At 41.2% G+C, this 16,505-nt stretch overlaps 3 protein-coding genes across 3 annotated transcripts; 1 reads left to right on the forward strand and 2 right to left on the reverse strand.

The window, feature by feature from the left end:
* Nucleotides 1-2,189: 2,189 nt before the first annotated feature.
* Nucleotides 2,190-4,127, reverse strand: hes6 (hes family bHLH transcription factor 6). Its single transcript, XM_079172769.1, has 4 exons — nucleotides 3,853-4,127; nucleotides 3,671-3,757; nucleotides 3,442-3,523; nucleotides 2,190-3,133 (listed from the first exon to the last, which is right to left on the reverse strand). Exons 1-4 carry the CDS (start codon nucleotides 3,925-3,927, stop codon nucleotides 2,712-2,714), a joined length of 666 nt encoding a protein of 221 aa, XP_079028895.1. The 5' UTR covers nucleotides 3,928-4,127; the 3' UTR covers nucleotides 2,190-2,711.
* A 1,673-nt stretch (nucleotides 4,128-5,800) lies between these two features.
* Nucleotides 5,801-10,630, forward strand: itm2cb (integral membrane protein 2Cb). Its single transcript, XM_079172768.1, has 6 exons — nucleotides 5,801-6,014; nucleotides 8,028-8,165; nucleotides 8,289-8,480; nucleotides 8,588-8,698; nucleotides 8,850-9,000; nucleotides 9,508-10,630. The coding sequence occupies exons 1-6, from the start codon at nucleotides 5,928-5,930 to the stop codon at nucleotides 9,597-9,599; spliced, it is 771 nt and encodes a 256-aa protein (XP_079028894.1). The 5' UTR covers nucleotides 5,801-5,927; the 3' UTR covers nucleotides 9,600-10,630.
* Nucleotides 10,631-11,070: 440 nt separating this feature from the next.
* LOC306705891 (G-protein coupled receptor 55) lies at nucleotides 11,071-15,270 on the reverse strand (the record flags this gene model as incomplete). The annotated part of the gene is given in 4 exon segments (XM_079172767.1): nucleotides 11,071-12,780; nucleotides 13,598-14,342; nucleotides 15,145-15,197; nucleotides 15,199-15,270. Coding segments are annotated over 4 exon segments (1,077 nt in total). The 3' UTR covers nucleotides 11,071-12,573.
* Between the last annotated feature and the right edge of the window lie 1,235 nt (nucleotides 15,271-16,505).

The raw sequence follows: 16,505 nt of genomic DNA on the forward strand, positions 1-16,505 counted from the left end.
TACCGTTTTGTGTGGTCACCTCAGAAGTCTAAGTTTAGGGTTATTGCACTGGTATAAAGCGGCTCAGACAGATGTCAAGTGCCTGTATGGAGAGCTTTCCTTCACTTTGAAGAAGCTCCTGTGATGTCGTTGGAGACGAAACTGTGTTCAACTTGGAACATTTCCTGAATTTGTCATTTGTCTTTCTGTTATTTGAACTGACGCTGACAACAATGCACCTTTTTTTTCTTATTTTTACAAAAAATGATCCGTTTGTTTAATTTTCTCAAAATAAAGTGATGCCGAATTTACAGTGGGTTTAGGTGTGTTGTGAAATGTCTGCTTGAAACACTTTCTACCTTGCATACAGGAGGAGCAGCGCATGTTAGGTTAAATTTGACAAATACTAGCTGTTGGATTGCAGCTCTTAATGGACCGATGGCCAGTTAATGAGTGCTCTACAAACGACTTAGAAAAAGATTGCCTGTTTGCAGATCGATGCTTAACAAACGGTGAGGAGGGAGCCATTTATTTAGAGATGAACTGAATAAAAATACACCTTTTAAAGTGTTTATATTGGGCTATAGCTACTACAAATACGTTTTTAGATGATAATTATAGGCCTAATGTTGAAATAAAAACGTGCCTTCTCCATTCTGAAGTCGTGACATTCACCTTCCCAATGCAAATGGCTGTCTGTGCCGACCACTGGAACAATGGCTGGGATGTCATCTGACGTCTTTCTCTGCAGACACTCAGATCCTCCGGTACAAGGATCAGCAGGCCGGATCAAAGCGACCCCTCTCCCCCCTCCACTGTTCACACCTGAACCCAATTAACAAAGTGCCCTCCTGCAGCGGTCATTTGCACCTCTGGAGATCCGCAAATCCGGTTTGTTCCCCGCGCAGACTGACGGACTGTATATATCGAGGTATACATCCAGTCACGTTGTGTGAAATCTGTGGTGTGGGTGGAAGAACTCGGATCGCTCAGGTGGTGTTTTAGAAGTAAAAGTACGATTAGTCCTGCCACAGTGTACATACTCATAATGCAAAAGGCCACTTTTTAAAAGTTAATATTCTCATATGTTATGTTATTGGATGCTTATTATTAGTATTGCTGATGCATTACCTATAAGCAGCGTTTTGTGGGCCTACCTAGAAAATAAATACTGAAAGTAACTATTAATATCTATAAACGAAGTGGAGTAAAAAGTGCAATATTTCCCTCTGAAATAAGTAGAGCAACAAATGGAGAAACATTTTGATAAAGAATATGTTGGCCAATGTTGTAGCTGGTCAAGGTAGAGAGAATCAAGACTGCTTACAGTTTATAATAAATAATCATGTTTTGTTTCAAGAATCTGCAAAGTGAAAACTGTAGCGGCCAGATAAATGTAGTTGATGAAAAAGCATTCTATTTCACCTTGAAATGTGGTGGCGTGGAAGTGTAAAGAAGCATCAAATAGACAAGTGAAGTACCAGCAATGCTAAATAGAGATGCTCTGTGTAATCACATGCTCACTGTATTAATCTTTTTTCTTGTCATTTCACCAACGAGCCTTCTCAGTATGGGTAAGAGAACGTGTAAGAAATGACACTTGGAGCCATCTGAGTAGAAAGGGATTAAGAGTGAGTTCAGGGAATGCTGTCTTTTCTTATTCATTTGTAGTTGTAGCAGCTGACAGTGGCCCTCAGCAGGGCCACGTCTGAGGGTGCAGACACAGGGTTTCAAAGAGCCTGCAAATTTGTATGGGACTGGTGTGTACAGGGTTTAACAATAGATTATTAGTAATTGTAAACATTTGTAAAGCCCCATATCCAGTGCATTACAGTATAATATATTGGGAAACTGACAAGCCGACAGTGGTGGTGTAGTTAGTCAAGAGCCCAGTTCCATGACTGGCAAGTTGTTTGTTGCCATGTCATTTTAAAACTAACATCAAAAAAGCTGAAGTCAAGTGGAGTTATAAAACCCATTTGTCAACTACTCAACAAGGCCTATATAAGGAGTGAGTGAATTACTCACTTCACACCTCACAAATGCCTACGATGTGCTAAGGGCTCTTGGAGAGAGAGAGAGAGAGCACTCAAATGGCCCACTATTGCAGAGTAATAACTAACATCTTGAAAACAGCAGTGGGTGGGTGTATAGTGGGATCCTTGTGTGTGAAATGTGGCATTTCTCTCCTAGAATCAGAACAAATGCAATTTAAAAGCCAAAAAGATATTTATTAAAAAGTTTTAACTTAGGCAAATCAGATGAGGTAGCCTACTAAAAAGTCATTGGACACTTATAAATACAAAGTTAAAGACATCCTAAATACAATATAATTTACACACAACTAACAACACATTGCTAGTGGGACAGCTACCTTCTATACAGACCATTCATATTCAACAAGTAAATATTTACATATGCATTTACCCCTTCACTGAAGGCAGGCCCATATATGGCCAATACACTTCCAAATGAAGACTCTACAAGTCTCTGACTTCTGACAAACAGATTTAATTACTAAATACATTTTTAGCTGTATTGTAGTCCCCCCCCCCCCCCCCCCCCCCTACATACACAAAGAGCTTCTCAGATGCCTTTCAACAAGTTTCAAAGTTGTCATCTCAGCAGTGTTATTGTCATGTGCTGAGGCCTACCCCACAAAACATCCTAACACAACGCATTAAATCATCTAGTGTAGTTATAAACATGCTATTTATCTTGTTTGACGTGATCTACCACGGTCTCCACATGGACTTAGAGTAAGCTAAGGAAGGCAAGCCAAACACATCCTGGCAGTCGGCCTCCTCTGAAGAAGAAACGTGACTGTGCTCCGAGTACGTGTCATCCAGGTCGGAGCAGAGGTCGTCGGTAGAGGTGCTGGAGGGGGCCGGGGACACTAGAGCCGCGTACATGCCCTCAGACAGGGACCAAGTGCTGTTATTGCCGGGGCACTCTGCCACCGTGTCCGGGAGCAACGCCCGGAGGCTCTCTTCGTCGTTGAGGGGCATGCTCTCCAGGAGGTGGTTCAACAGCTCCGCGGCTACTGTTGGGTCGATTCCCGGGCAGCTGGACACGAAAGTGTGCACGTCGTGCATACACTGGATGTAGCCCGCAGCGAAACGCTCGCATGCCTCCCGGTTTACGGCATCCACTTCTGTGGAAAGATGAAGTAAAACATGCGTTAGCTCAGGAGTTAGCTAAGCTACATTTCCAACGGACAGTTACAACCGTTGGCCTTCTGATTGGCTGAGCCGCGGTTGAAGATGCACACGCGCACCTGTGGCCGCAGCAGTTAATTAGGAGATTAATGCGCTAACCGTCATAAATGAACGTTGTATTGTTCGGCGGAATGACGCCATGTAAGTCAAGTTTAGGTTAATATTTGCTTGTGAAAAGTTAAATATATAATGAACAGTTGTTTAATGGCGTACTGTCAAGTAAACCTAGATAAACAATGTATACCTTGAGCCCGGTTCTGCAGGACGCCCTCCACCCGTTTCACTGTCATCTCCAGCACTTCGGCATTCTCCATCTTTGATTGTAACTGCAGCGGGTGAAAAAAAAAGCGTAAGTAACCAGCGCTGGCGACACAAGCTAGCTAAACTAACACAGATGTAGACAATGTAATGTTTTGAGCAGAAACACAACACAAAGCAGGGGCCTAAAATATATGCATAGTAGCCTAACTTACGTCTGCATCCGCCATGAGAACTCTGAGTTCTTGTAAACTTTCATTGATGCGAGCCCTCCTTTTCTTTTCCACCAGAGGTTTCCTCATCTGCCAAAAACAGTAACGACAATAGAGTTACTTTGTCAGTTATCAGCCGAGTCAAAACAGGCCTCTTGGTATTTAGTGGCCACATAAGCTCTCACCTTTCTGTCAGATTTGATGCCACTGCAGTCATCACCTCCGTCCACTGCGTTTGTGTCGTTACGGATGGGGGCCATGTTGTTAAAAGTTTAACCCAAGCGCTGCCAGAAACCAACTGGGTTGGAGGTCGGCGTGTAATCCAAAGAGCCGTTACAGCTCGTCAATGGGACAGATGGCCGGGCGATCCCAGCGGCCAACAAAGCTTGCAGAAAGACTGGGCTACTCAATGCTGCTCCGAGGGGGCTTGTGCTCGATATATATGACGGCTCATTTACATATGAATGGGTCAACTGGCTACGACGAGAGCGAGACACATCCAGGGCGCGCAAGGCTCGTACCCGCTAGTCACCAGTGGTCACGTCAGCTTTTGTCCCCAACTTCAGTCTGAACCTCACGTTACATGATGATTAAAGACGTAAGCTCTGAAGTTCAACCAGAGATGGGTTCAAGAAAGATGATCCTCTTTTAGCTGAAATAAATGAGATATGTAACAATCAATGGAAATAAAAAGCATTTATCTTAGATAGAAATACATGACAACAACCATTCTATATGTCTCTGAAATTAAATTATAACCAGTGCTTCACATGTAGGTCAGTGTATCAAGCTCCTTTTTGCAAAAACAACAAACACCATTTAACTTCTTAATGTTAATATTCTTAAGCACTCTTTTAATGTGTGACACCACTATCTATCTGCTAATTGTCACCTTGCATCATTAGTCAGCTGGATGCCTTGCTTGATTGTGAGCCATCAGTGCACCTATGAGGATTAGTGCTCTGTAGAAATAAATACATAATGTGAATTGGACGGGATGAGCCATTTGTGAAGTACACTTAAGAGCCTTTAGCTTCTCAAAATGAATAAGCAGCCTGAAACAGTGCTGTCACAAAAAGAGAGATCATCCCTGTATTTGAACGTTTTCATTGTCGGTTCTAGTATAATTAAAGTTAGTAATGCTTTTCAACTCAAACTCATTATTTAGGTTGTGAATCATATGAACACACTCTCGTGGCTATTCATAAATGGTGACGACGAGCTGTGTGCAGGTCTGCGAATTAGCATGTGTTGTGCAACGGTAGATATGCACTGTTACATGAAGTTTGATTTGCAGTGATCCACTGGTACAGCTTTATTACTGCTGCAGTACGCTGCCGATAGTCTGGCTGCTGGGTGTTAACAAGTGTATACATGCATAGAAAAATAATAATTACATCTGATGATTTGACCATGACATTAGTATTCATGAAATTCGTCTTTAGCTAAGAATGTGTAAACTTTTTATTTGTATTATCTACAACACTAATTCCTTTTGTAGCCACATGCAGTGAAATGTAACATTTGCTCTTACAGGTTTATACTATATTAAATGCTCATATTACGTTGCATTGTATTATACTATGATTTATAAACGATACATTAAATACTCAAACCTACGGTATACATTGTACTATAGCACACATTGTACAGTACACAGTGTACTGTATTGTACAACACTGGATGCAGTACATGCCTTGCTAATGCCCATGTGCAAACTGTTATTATTACCATTATTATAATTATCAGTATTAGTGACATGGAGCTAACTTTATTGCAGTCTGGTAGCTGGCTGAGAGTTTGAAACAACCCTACATTTCCGGATGATAGTGTTGAGAACAAGACATGCAGCTTTAAATAAAATACGGAAAGCACTACCATATCGGGCACTCGCCTTCAGAATAAGGGCACAACGTAGTCTAATACCAACAAACAGGAGATGAAAATAGTTTATTTTCATCCAAAACAGCTTCAAACTTTAAATTATATTAACGTGTTTACCAAAGAGCCCACAAACAGTGTATTTCGTGTTAAATGTAATTTTGGAGCCGGATCTGAACTCTTATTTTGACAGCCGCGAGGCGTCTCTTCCTCCAGACCCACACAGTGCTTGTTCGTCAGAGAATACGCTCTTCTGAGGTCACCGATCCCCGGGGGCGAGACTGGTCCTCCGCTATATAATCTTCCCGGCTCGGTGGATGAAACCAGCGCACTGAGATCAGCTAACGAGATAAAGCAAACATACACTGACCAAACAAACATGGTGAAGATCACTTTCCAGCCAGTTACGGCGCAGAAGCCTGAAAAAGAGATCGATGAAGACAAGATCATTATACCTCAGGCTCACGTGAGTTTGCACTCTTTCTTTTTTTTGTTTTGTGTTGTTGCATTTGTCTTGTGTCTCAGTATAGCATTAGTACACATTTTGCATATGTAATAGCTAAGTAGATTAACTACATTAGTTTAAGCTGTATTGTTTGATTTGCCTGGTCATGCATCGTCATGCCACTCGTTGGGATTTGATTTTGAACTGGTAATTCGTGAGCTATTTGATTATGCATTCAAAAATGTATTCAAAAGTCAGGATGTCCTTAAAATATTATGTTGCAGTTGTTGTTTTTTAATGCTACTGAATGATTGAAAATCACTAGTGCAGTTTTTTACATTAATTGTTCTGGTGCAGTTACTGCTGGGACACTATTTCTGACAGAAAAACAGCTTAATGCGCGGTAACGTTATAATAACAATGAAAAAGACCCATCATACAAGACCATCCCAGCCAGGGGATGTTGACATTACGTCACCTTGTTTGGCCACCGCGAGGACACACTGCAGATGGCTGCCGTGTAATTGTGCCTTCAGCAGAATATCACACAAGTAATCTAAATGGTTCATACGTACATGTAATATAAGTCTAAGTATGCATATATGTTTAAGTAAAACCTTCCCCTTTGTCAGAATAGGCGGTAGGCGTGCAAATAGCCTCAGTTTCTGTCGACATGAGTAAACAACAGAACTGTAGTAGAATCACTGCACCAGTTAGTGGCGTCACGAGACTATACCACGTGGATCCTGCAGGTAGCGCCTGAGAGATGTGAGCCTGTGAGAATGGGAATCCAGGATTAATGTGTGTTGTATATCTACTGTGCACGTGATCAGAAGGTGTAGCTTTTTGTATCAGAATTGGCATTATAAAAATGAAGAGAGAGAGAAAAAATAACAGTTTGTCCAAAGGGATTCCTGTATCCTAGGAGCAAGATCTGGATCTGAGTTAATTTGAAGGGGGGTTCAGAGAGGAACTGAAAATCTCATTGTGTTACAATAGTAACTGATTACCTGCAACTTATCTGCAACATAGCATATCCCAAATATGGCTCAACAGGGCTCAACCGGTATTACAACATTTTGAACCAAATGAAACAAACTGCTTTAAATTAGATAGATAGATAGTTTATTGTGCATGATGTCTTGATTTTTTACACAAGTACTGAGTTAGCCTGATCATGTTATCTCCCATTTGGGATCGTAAAATGACTTAAACCTAAATTAAATGTCTGAGCTTGTCACAATAAGTCCTGTTCTTCTTAGCCTCCTTTCTGGACTACCTCCCAGGAGTTAAATATAATTAGATATCTGGCACACAATGGACGCCTGTCTAAGCCCCCTTATTTTTTCCCATCACACTGTACACAATAATTACAACTTGATGACGCATCCATCGCTTCTGCACACACAAGGTTTCACCTGTTTGTTACGTCAACAGAAGAATAAGCCATGATCTAACAGGCTGTATGGATTCTGATTGGCTGCGACAGTAGGCTAGGCGTCAGAGCCAATGTGTGTAGATCTATTAATGTGTCCGCCTCCGCTGAGGGACTCCACGCAATTCATCTCGCTTTGACTCCCACTGAGAGCGCGAAGGAACTAACAAATATGGAGCGTGGAAGTAGGCCTCCCAGAATAGACCCAGACGGCCACGTGCCAGCATCTTCGTCAGAGCCTGGCACAATCTGTCCTCCCTGCTTCCGCTCTCCATAGCAACAGTAGTAGGGAGAGGCAGCAGACTGTGGGTGGGCATCTGGTACGTTTCATTCCAGTACGTCCTACGTCTGTCAGATCTCCTCTCCTTACTGACGACTTTGCAACCACCTCCTGTCACAGTTAACGACTGTTACGTTTTCGTCATAAAAACGGAAAACCCGACATGTTCTGTGCATCATTTTGCACCTTATGTTGTGAAAGCTTCAGGGTCCTACTAAATACCATTTAATACCATCATGTCAAAAGATACAGGTTCAGTTTACACATCTCTTGGCAAACTAGCGGACTTTTCTTAACCAAACTGCTCTTCTCTTTACAGGGGCAGCTGGTTCTTCCTGTCAGGCACAAAAAGCCTTTTCCAACCGGCCTCTGCTGCCTCACCTTTGGCCTGGTGGTCTTCATGTCAGGACTGGTGCTGTCCTCTATCTATGTCTATCGCTACTACTTTATACCTCAGGTCAGTTCATGCTCTTAGATTGTATCCTGAACCCAGTGGCACAGACTGTTTAATGAAAAAAAAAGATACAACCTAAAGTAAAAAACGGTCACATGCTAATTCAGCTCTATCGCGCCCCATTAGCAGATTCCAGAAGACAGCTTGTTCCACTGCCGGGTTGTCTACGAGGACTCCGTGTACGCTCCTCTGAGGGGCCGACAGGAACTCGAGGAGAATGTTGGCATTTACCTTGACGACAACTACGAGCAGATCAGTGTACCTGTGCCACACTTTGGAGGCAGTGACCCCGCTGATATCATCCACGACTTTCAGAGGGTAGGTTAATGCCTGCGTATGTTCACTGCTTTGCTCTCATTGCATTTTCTTGTTAGTGTTTCATTATAGTTTAGGTTGTAACCTTTTTTTATTTTAATTGATTTCAGGGCCTCACAGCTTATTACGACATTGCTTTGGACAAATGCTACATCACTGAGCTGAACACAACCTTGGTGATGCCTCCACGGAACCTGTGGGAGCTGCTCGTCAATGTCAAGGTGAGGCACACTCTACGCTCCCTGCTGATGTGCAGCTGTTGTAAAAGCATCGTTTGGAGATGAACGACCGCATATTCCCATCTTCCGGTGTGCAGTGTTCTTCCCACAGACCGATCGACTGAGTGATTCATTTGTGTTTCTTTTGCCACAGAGAGGGACATACCTTCCTCAGACTTACATCATCCAGGAGGAGATGACGGTGACGGGGAGGGTGAGGAACATGAGGCAGCTGGGCCCGTTCATCCACAGACTCTGCTACGGCAAAGAAACCTACCGCCTCAGACGCCGCAATCAGCACAGACGTGAGTGCCCACTTCCTTTTTCCAGTCAACTCAATCAAGGCAGTATGAGATGCTAAATGACGAGGGATGGGTCACTTCTGCTAATTTATCACCCTCTTTCACACCAACACTAGTAAATGTTATGTAATGTGGCCAAGCAGAAAACAACCAAAACCAAATAGGGGCTTGCTAGTGTAAATATCAGACATTGCATCTCTACCAGCCTGATTATGAAGTCAGTGTGCGTATGTGGGCGCAGCCTGGGAACTTCCTGCTAAGTGAGTCACTGGTAGTGCAGCGGACACATCCACACACTGTGGAGGAGGTAGTGATGCGCCTCAGTGATATCTCCGTCGTTGCTGCATTCGATTGGTGTGAGAGATATGATGCAACAAGCTTCCCCTCAGTACATATAAGGATGGGATTTGTGGGGAACACGCGTAGTGCTTTTAGCACTAGAAATAATATTACTACTGCAAACCTCCACTACTGTGCAGTGATCTAAATGCGTCTTCTTTTCTATTCCAGGTATTGAGAGGCGCGAGACAAAGAGGTGCCACAGCATTCGTCACTTCGAGAACACTTTTGTGGTTGAGACCGTCATCTGCGACAGGTTCTAAATCTGAGGAGGAAATAACAGCCATCCAACTCTGAAACCATACCTCTTGAATTCTTTAGGCTTTTTAACTGCACTTTAAGAGCAACTGTCTGTCCAACAGTTTTACTTTTTGTTTCTCGTCTCAAGTTGGAAATGCTCTTTTTTTTGTTCATGTACGATGTTAACGTCTTTTTTTATTCACAGTCTGATGTTATAAATGTGTTTGGATATATCTGTAGCTTGTCATGTTAATGTGTGTCGGTTTGTTTCATTTTCATCAGATTAAGACTTGATTTAGATTTATTTTAGAAATGTCCTTGTTGTTATTTAGTAACCCAGTGCACTGTGGGTGATGGTATGGGTATTTTTGAAGCTGCTTGCATGGTGCACTCATGTTAATATCTGTTTCTTGGTTGTTGTTTTTATTTAGTTTTGAATGTCACGAAATAGCGACACATACCTCATGTACTTTAGACGTTTCTTTGTTGGTTTGTATCATTAATGAAAGGTGTACATAACTTTGATTGTTCCTAAGCAATATATACTGTAAATTGATTTTCTTCTGGATCTCATATTGCTACATGCATAGATTTTTATCTGAAATCAACTTGTTTTGTCTCTTTATTTCCTTTGGCATCACACTTTCCTACTCCTTGGATATAATGGCTTTAGACTGTAATTAGTAGCAGTGCTTTAGAGGGACAGAAGGAACCAAAGTCTGCTGTCAGAGATGCTACGCTTCGTGTTAAGGATATATGAAATATTTAGAAAGAGTGCTTTTTCACTTACTGTAGATGATATCAAAGGCTAACACTTTGTCCTGCTCTTCCTCCTCTTCTCTTGGATTCTGCCTGTTGTCTTTAGCTCTCGCCCCAATCAGTCCTATTCTGGCATTATAATCTTTACAATGTTAATTTGTCCAAATTTAGAAAACATTGGGGTGTCTTTCTCAAGCAAATAAGTCTCTGTTGAGAGACATGTGACATGTGCTCATATGTCATTGTCCTGGACACTTTATTTCATTGTACAGTCGATTCTTCTTGTAATATCTTGCTGCTTTAAGAATAAATGATCAAACATTTCTGTGTATTGGATGTTAATCAGCAACAGTGTCAGTAAATCATACACATCATGAATATGAAAATGATAGGGTAGAGTAGTTGATTGTGTGATTATTTCAACATGTGCAGCTTCTAACAAGGCATCTAGTCTTTATAGAGAATATAAATATAAAATATCACAGCTGCAGACACAATGGAACAAACTCAAAGCCCCGATCAGTTCAGTTCCTGTTGGGCAGTCTGCGACTATGCTCTGATAAATATTCATGTCTTTATGTTCTTCTCTGGGCTTACTTTATTTTTCAGACCACTTGCACTGAAGAACAGAAAGAGAGCATATCAAGAATCTCCATGGCTTCATAAAAACAAATTTCACTTTAAGAAAAACAACAAACAGAAATTAAAACAGAAACAAAACTGAATTGAGCACAGACAAATAACAGAGAAAGACAACAAAGAGGAGGCTTGTGTAAAAGTATGGAGACACAAGTGATGCAAGTAAACCAAAACATGACGGTATCATAAAATAAAAACGTTTTATACAATAAAAACTGCATTAATACATATTAAAATCCCCTAATCGAGACTCATGAAAAACCTTCCACTGTTGCCACAACCACAAAACAGAGAGTGGCTTAATGTATTGCGAGTGCAACTTCCTGTCTGACATTCACATCAATCAAATGTTCTTATAAACATACTAATATCACAACAGTACACAGGTCAAGCTATTAATAGCTGGCTTTAAACAATTTAAATAATATTATTGCACGTTTGAAGTTACATTGTAAAAAATGTAATTAAAAAACGAATAAAAAGTGCATATTTATATTCATACATATTCACATATGTCATCATGACGAATAGCATGTCTTATTATATGTATATCGTATATATTTATATTATATTATATTTATATATAGTTGATACAGTCGAGATCAATTTAAAATCTATACAAGCGGAACATGTTTGTCACTCAGCCGCAGGCTTTATTTACATAAGAACTGTACAAGATTAACACACACATGTAACTTCCCTCCACACCAAATACAAAACAAATAAAAGGTCAGAATTCCCAGAATGCATTGGTTGAATACACTTTTCAAGCTATGTTCCCAGTTGTCTTAGTAATCACTGATAGATGAAGTTACTTGTCAGTAATATTTCTTAAAATGTGCTGAACAACCAAACTATACCATAGTAATAACATGTTTTAAGTATCAGTTTAAGTTGATAAAAAATATGTTGTCAACAAGCTATTATTTATAATTATAAAACTAATTATCAATTAATAATAATCATATATTCATGCGTTTTTAGATCTCAACTGGTTGGTGTCTTGATATTAGGTAAGTGAATATTTGAATTAACATTTGAATGAATTATGTAAGTTACATTAATATACTCATTACGTGCTTCAGTTTTGATAATTTACTTGTTCAAGTTGACTTTTTATTTAAATCTGCATTTTATATACGAGATACTATTGAACCACATTGGTCCAAAGTTTATTGGCGCCTTTGACTACAAAGCTCTGCAATGATTTTACTGCTTTGAAATGAATCGTACCCCACGTCAGTCAATCAGTGTGCAGGAATGGACGACATGAAGCCATCTCACAATCTCCTACATTTTGGGTGTCAGGGCTCTCTGAGGTTACAGAGTTATCAATACGGGCTTCCTGTCGCTGGACCAAATCCTGTATCAGAGCTCATCAGACCCTCACCCTTCAGCCTTACTCTCAAACACTGTGGTTAAATGAGATTGCACTCAGACCTGGTACTCTTAGCGCATGCCGCGCTTCGTCCATCGGCTACTGGAAACGATACCGTCTCTTTTTCAGTTTCAATGCCCTGCTAAAATACATGAAGCCAGACCTCCAGCCATCCTCTGAGTACAAATATCATGTTTTACTTTAATAGTCAAGTTGTGCGTTCAGACCTCTGAAGTGCTGTAGGTGGCTCTTCTTTGGCCGATCATTGATACCCTGACGGTATGTCTGGTGCTCCTCACCTCATGAGCGATGAAGTAGTAGCACAGAGCGTCCAGGCAGCAGGTGATGTTGGACAGGCACAACGCCGTCTGTATGAACAGGCTGATCCCCGTCTTGCTGCTGCAGTCTTGAATCACTCCTTGATGTACCTGGAACCATGTGATAGAGGACAGAGAAACATTAGTCGGCCATTCTGCCTAATCTTACAATAACACTAGAGGCTACCCAGCAGTGTGAACTCTGTTGTGGTTGTGCAGGTTCCTATCAGGCTTTTTGAAGACCATCGCTTTGTGCCAGGTCAACGTCAGCGATGAGCTTGCATATATTTATGTTTCGGCTCCAGGATCTTTTTTTAAATTATATACAGCCTTATATATTTTGAAATATAATGGTCAAAGATGACATGTTTAATACTGAAATTAAAGGAACAGTGCATTATGTGCTTCACCACTTGCTAAATTGCTGCTTTCTTTGCTTCCATGCACATATCTTTGTAACATAAAATAAGATAAGATAAAATTATAGAATAGTATAACCGTAAGCGTATTGGTTTGTCATCTCTCTAACCAAACCTGGCAAAAAAAATAACACCAACAAAAAGTCCTGATTGCATTAGTCACATTAAGCTCAGTTTAAAAACAAAGGAGGAAGCACAACTTCTAACTCCAATGTAACAGCTTTTATACATTGCCGGGGCGGCATGCTCTTTATTGCACGTTCATGCATGTGAGTGTGCCCCACTGGCTAACGCATGGACAAGAAGTTGTTAAATATCAACGTCTACATTGTAACTGTTCTAAACCCCATTTGCTGCTGAAGATTATGTGATCAAAATCTCCAGAACAGCTACTGAATGGACCTTAAGGTGGGTTTGTCTTCTCATTTATCTGATTCCTACTTTAACCTGCTTCATTATTTTCACTTTAGAGCTCAGTTTGCTTAAAATGAACTTGCAGTGTCTCTCACCAGGAACTGCAGGAAGATGCCCAGGTGGCTGGGGCTGAAAGGAAGCAGGAAGGCACTCAGGCTACTGTAGATGATCTTCACACAGGCGCGGCTCTGGGCGCTGCGCTGGCCAGACCGCTGAAGCGCCCAGATGGTCTGGACCGAACAGTAAACCACCACCAACGCAGGCACCAGGAACCCAAACACCAGCACGCAGATGATGAGCGGAGGGCTCCAGCCTTTCTCTGAAAACACGTGGAAGCAGTGGAAGTTCGTCTGCTGGGCCTCCCTGAGGCGATAGGTGGTCGAAGAGACCGCTGCCAGCACCAGCACCCAGACCCCGATGCAGGTCCCCAGGGCCACTTTGGATGAACGCAGTTGCTTGGCTTTGAACGGGTGGCAGATGGCCACCCATCGGTCCACAGCTATGCACATGATGGTGTAGATGCTGCCATACGTCCCGCCAAAATACAGGCTTTCCAAGACCGAACAGAGGGATTGCAGGTAGGCAGGCCAGTGGTGATGGGCGGCGTGCATTTTGAAGGGAAGAGGAAAGAGGAGGAGCAGGTCCATCAGAGCCAAGCTGGTCATGTAGATAGTGGACTCTGTCCATTTACGCAGAAAGAAACAGAACACCAAGAGCGCTGCAACATTGAGGATGGAACCAAAGAGGAAGACGGGGATGTAGATGACCAGCTCCAAATATGTCATCAGCTCGTCCGCCGCTTCAAGCGAACAGTTGCTTGTCATGGTGTCGTCGTTGCTGCTGCTGCTGCTGCTGCAAGGGAAATAGTTTGATTTGATTTCAAAGTGAATCTGTCTTTCCTGTCATTACTCTTTGTTCCCACACAGACAAATATATACACCAGTGCACCGAGCCATGAGAAACCTCCCCGTCGTGTGGGTTCAGAAGCTGTCGACTTGTTTCTGTATCCGCTTTCAGATGTAAGTGACAAAAGTCACCAAGAAAACGTAGATCATAATCACATGCCCTGAACAGTATTTTCAATGTAAGTTTAGATTCGAAGTAATAAGTCAAGTGTTGTTTGAAATACATATAAACAAATGCAAACAAATACAATGAACAAATAAAGAGTACCGTAAGGATCTGAGGCTTTAGTGATTCCAACGCAATTGAATACAAAGTCTTTGGTCTCTGCAGTTGTCGCTGGAGGAAATGTGATCTTGTGATAAAGAAAACCCCAAAGCTCCCGCAGTGGCAGTGTATATAGAAGAAATAAAATCATCCACTAACAACCATACTACTCCACACTACTCACATAGATAGCGTTGGCAGACGTAGACAGTACGTCGTTGGCCCATTCAAGTGATCCAGATCGAGGTCTTTGCTAATTAGGATCAATGTCGTTCCAACTAATATCAAGTCTAAAATATTTTGCAAATCCTTTATACGTATTCCTTACTTATATCCTCTAATTTTAGAATATTAACAATGAAAGTCTGGCTGGTAATTAAAATAAGTAAACTAAATGCTATTGTGCTAACATTTAAATGCAACACTAACCGAGCACTTTCTTGTGCAGTGGAAAATCTTGTTGCTCTCTTACCTCACGGATGCCAGTCTTTCAGTGGAACGTTCAGAGTGTCTGACTGTCTGCTTAGTGCCAGACGCACTTCTGCTTTCTCTCCCTTTGTTGTTTCATCACCACTTCCTGAGTCATGCCAAACATCATGCTTTTGTCTTTAGATGTGTATTATAGCCATTTAAAATCAGGGCAGAGGTTAGCCTGTCCAGCTACTTTTCTATGCTTTTTAAATGAAATGTGCAGACACGATCACTGCAAATTGATAGAAGAGAAGATTACGTTTGTTATCACAGCTCTTCTCACTGGTTTCAACAGACGACATCACATTACTCCGATCCTGGCTTCTCTCCATTGGCTCCCCTGTTCGTTCAAGAATTTATTTTGAGATTTTACTGATCGCTTTCAAAGCACGTCTGGGTCTGGCCCCAAGCTATATAGTATCGCATCAAATCATATAATCAGATGCTCAGGTGGCTGTTCCAAAGTCGAGGTTCTAACTGAATTTTGACTATGAATGTTCTTTTGCCATCAGGGCCCCTCGTCTTTTGAACGACCTGCCTGAGAAAATCTTTTTTAAATGACTTCTTAAAACTCATCTTTGCAGACTGGCTTTCATGTGAGGATTATACACAGGTTATCTTTTTATTAGTTTTATTTGATTTTATTTGTACTCATGTTTATTGCTTTTGTTGCATTTTCTTTTGATTTGTATTTATTGCATTGATTTGATTTGCACAGTTTGTCTTTAAAGTTATTATAAGAAAACACAATAACTAGAGCTGAAATGATGAATTGTTGCCTTTTCTCTGTTCTCATTGTAAACTGAGTCTCATTTCGTTTGAACTGCAAAGAAAAATGTATCATTTGATTACTCAAAAAATAAGCCTCAACGCGGTAAATGAAATAATCATTAGTTGCCGCCCAAATAATATTATAAAAACAAATGATAAAAACACAACATTCATACAGTCAACATGAATAATTGGAGAAACGAGCTAAAGAGACGTTAGCTGCTCTGGGGGACGGTGTTTAGCCACAGCGGTGGTTTCTAGTCTAAATGCCAACATCAGCATGCTAACATGCTCACAAGGACAGTGCTAACATGCTGATGTTTAGCAGGTACAATGTTTACGTGTTGACCAATGTTGTCTACCTCATGTCAGGATTGTGCTATTGTATTTCCTTAGACTGGAATTTCCATCACTATATAAAAATGAAGGCCTATTGTTTGTGATTGTTCACAAGCGTTCACTAAACTTCATGTTGGCACGCTTAAAGCTGAGACATGGACACGGTGACTTTGTGTCCTTGTATATATTGACCTTCTACTTGTTTATAGTTATTTTCCATCTCTTCATCATAAATAAATCTAGCAGTGCTCA

Source organism: Pholis gunnellus, assembly GCF_910591455.1.
Source record: "Pholis gunnellus genome assembly, chromosome: 14".
In the NCBI taxonomy this organism is placed as follows: domain Eukaryota; kingdom Metazoa; phylum Chordata; class Actinopteri; order Perciformes; family Pholidae; genus Pholis; species Pholis gunnellus.

Excerpts from the sequence above, each read along its gene's own strand:
- itm2cb (XM_079172768.1), top strand. The coding sequence starts at position 5,928 with ATGGTGAAGATCACTTTCCAGCCAGTTACGGCGCAGAAGCCTGAAAAA. Across the intron at positions 6,015-8,027 it reads TCATTATACCTCAGGCTCAC|GGGCAGCTGGTTCTTCCTGT; the intron begins GTGAGTTTGCAC and ends TTCTCTTTACAG. Across the intron at positions 8,699-8,849 it reads AGCTGCTCGTCAATGTCAAG|AGAGGGACATACCTTCCTCA; the intron begins GTGAGGCACACT and ends CTTTTGCCACAG.
- hes6 (XM_079172769.1), bottom strand. The coding sequence starts at position 3,927 with ATGGCCCCCATCCGTAACGACACAAACGCAGTGGACGGAGGTGATGAC. Across the intron at positions 3,524-3,670 it reads TTCTCATGGCGGATGCAGAC|TTACAATCAAAGATGGAGAA; the intron begins GTAAGTTAGGCT and ends CACCCGCTGCAG. Across the intron at positions 3,134-3,441 it reads CCTGCAGAACCGGGCTCAAG|AAGTGGATGCCGTAAACCGG; the intron begins GTATACATTGTT and ends ATCTTTCCACAG.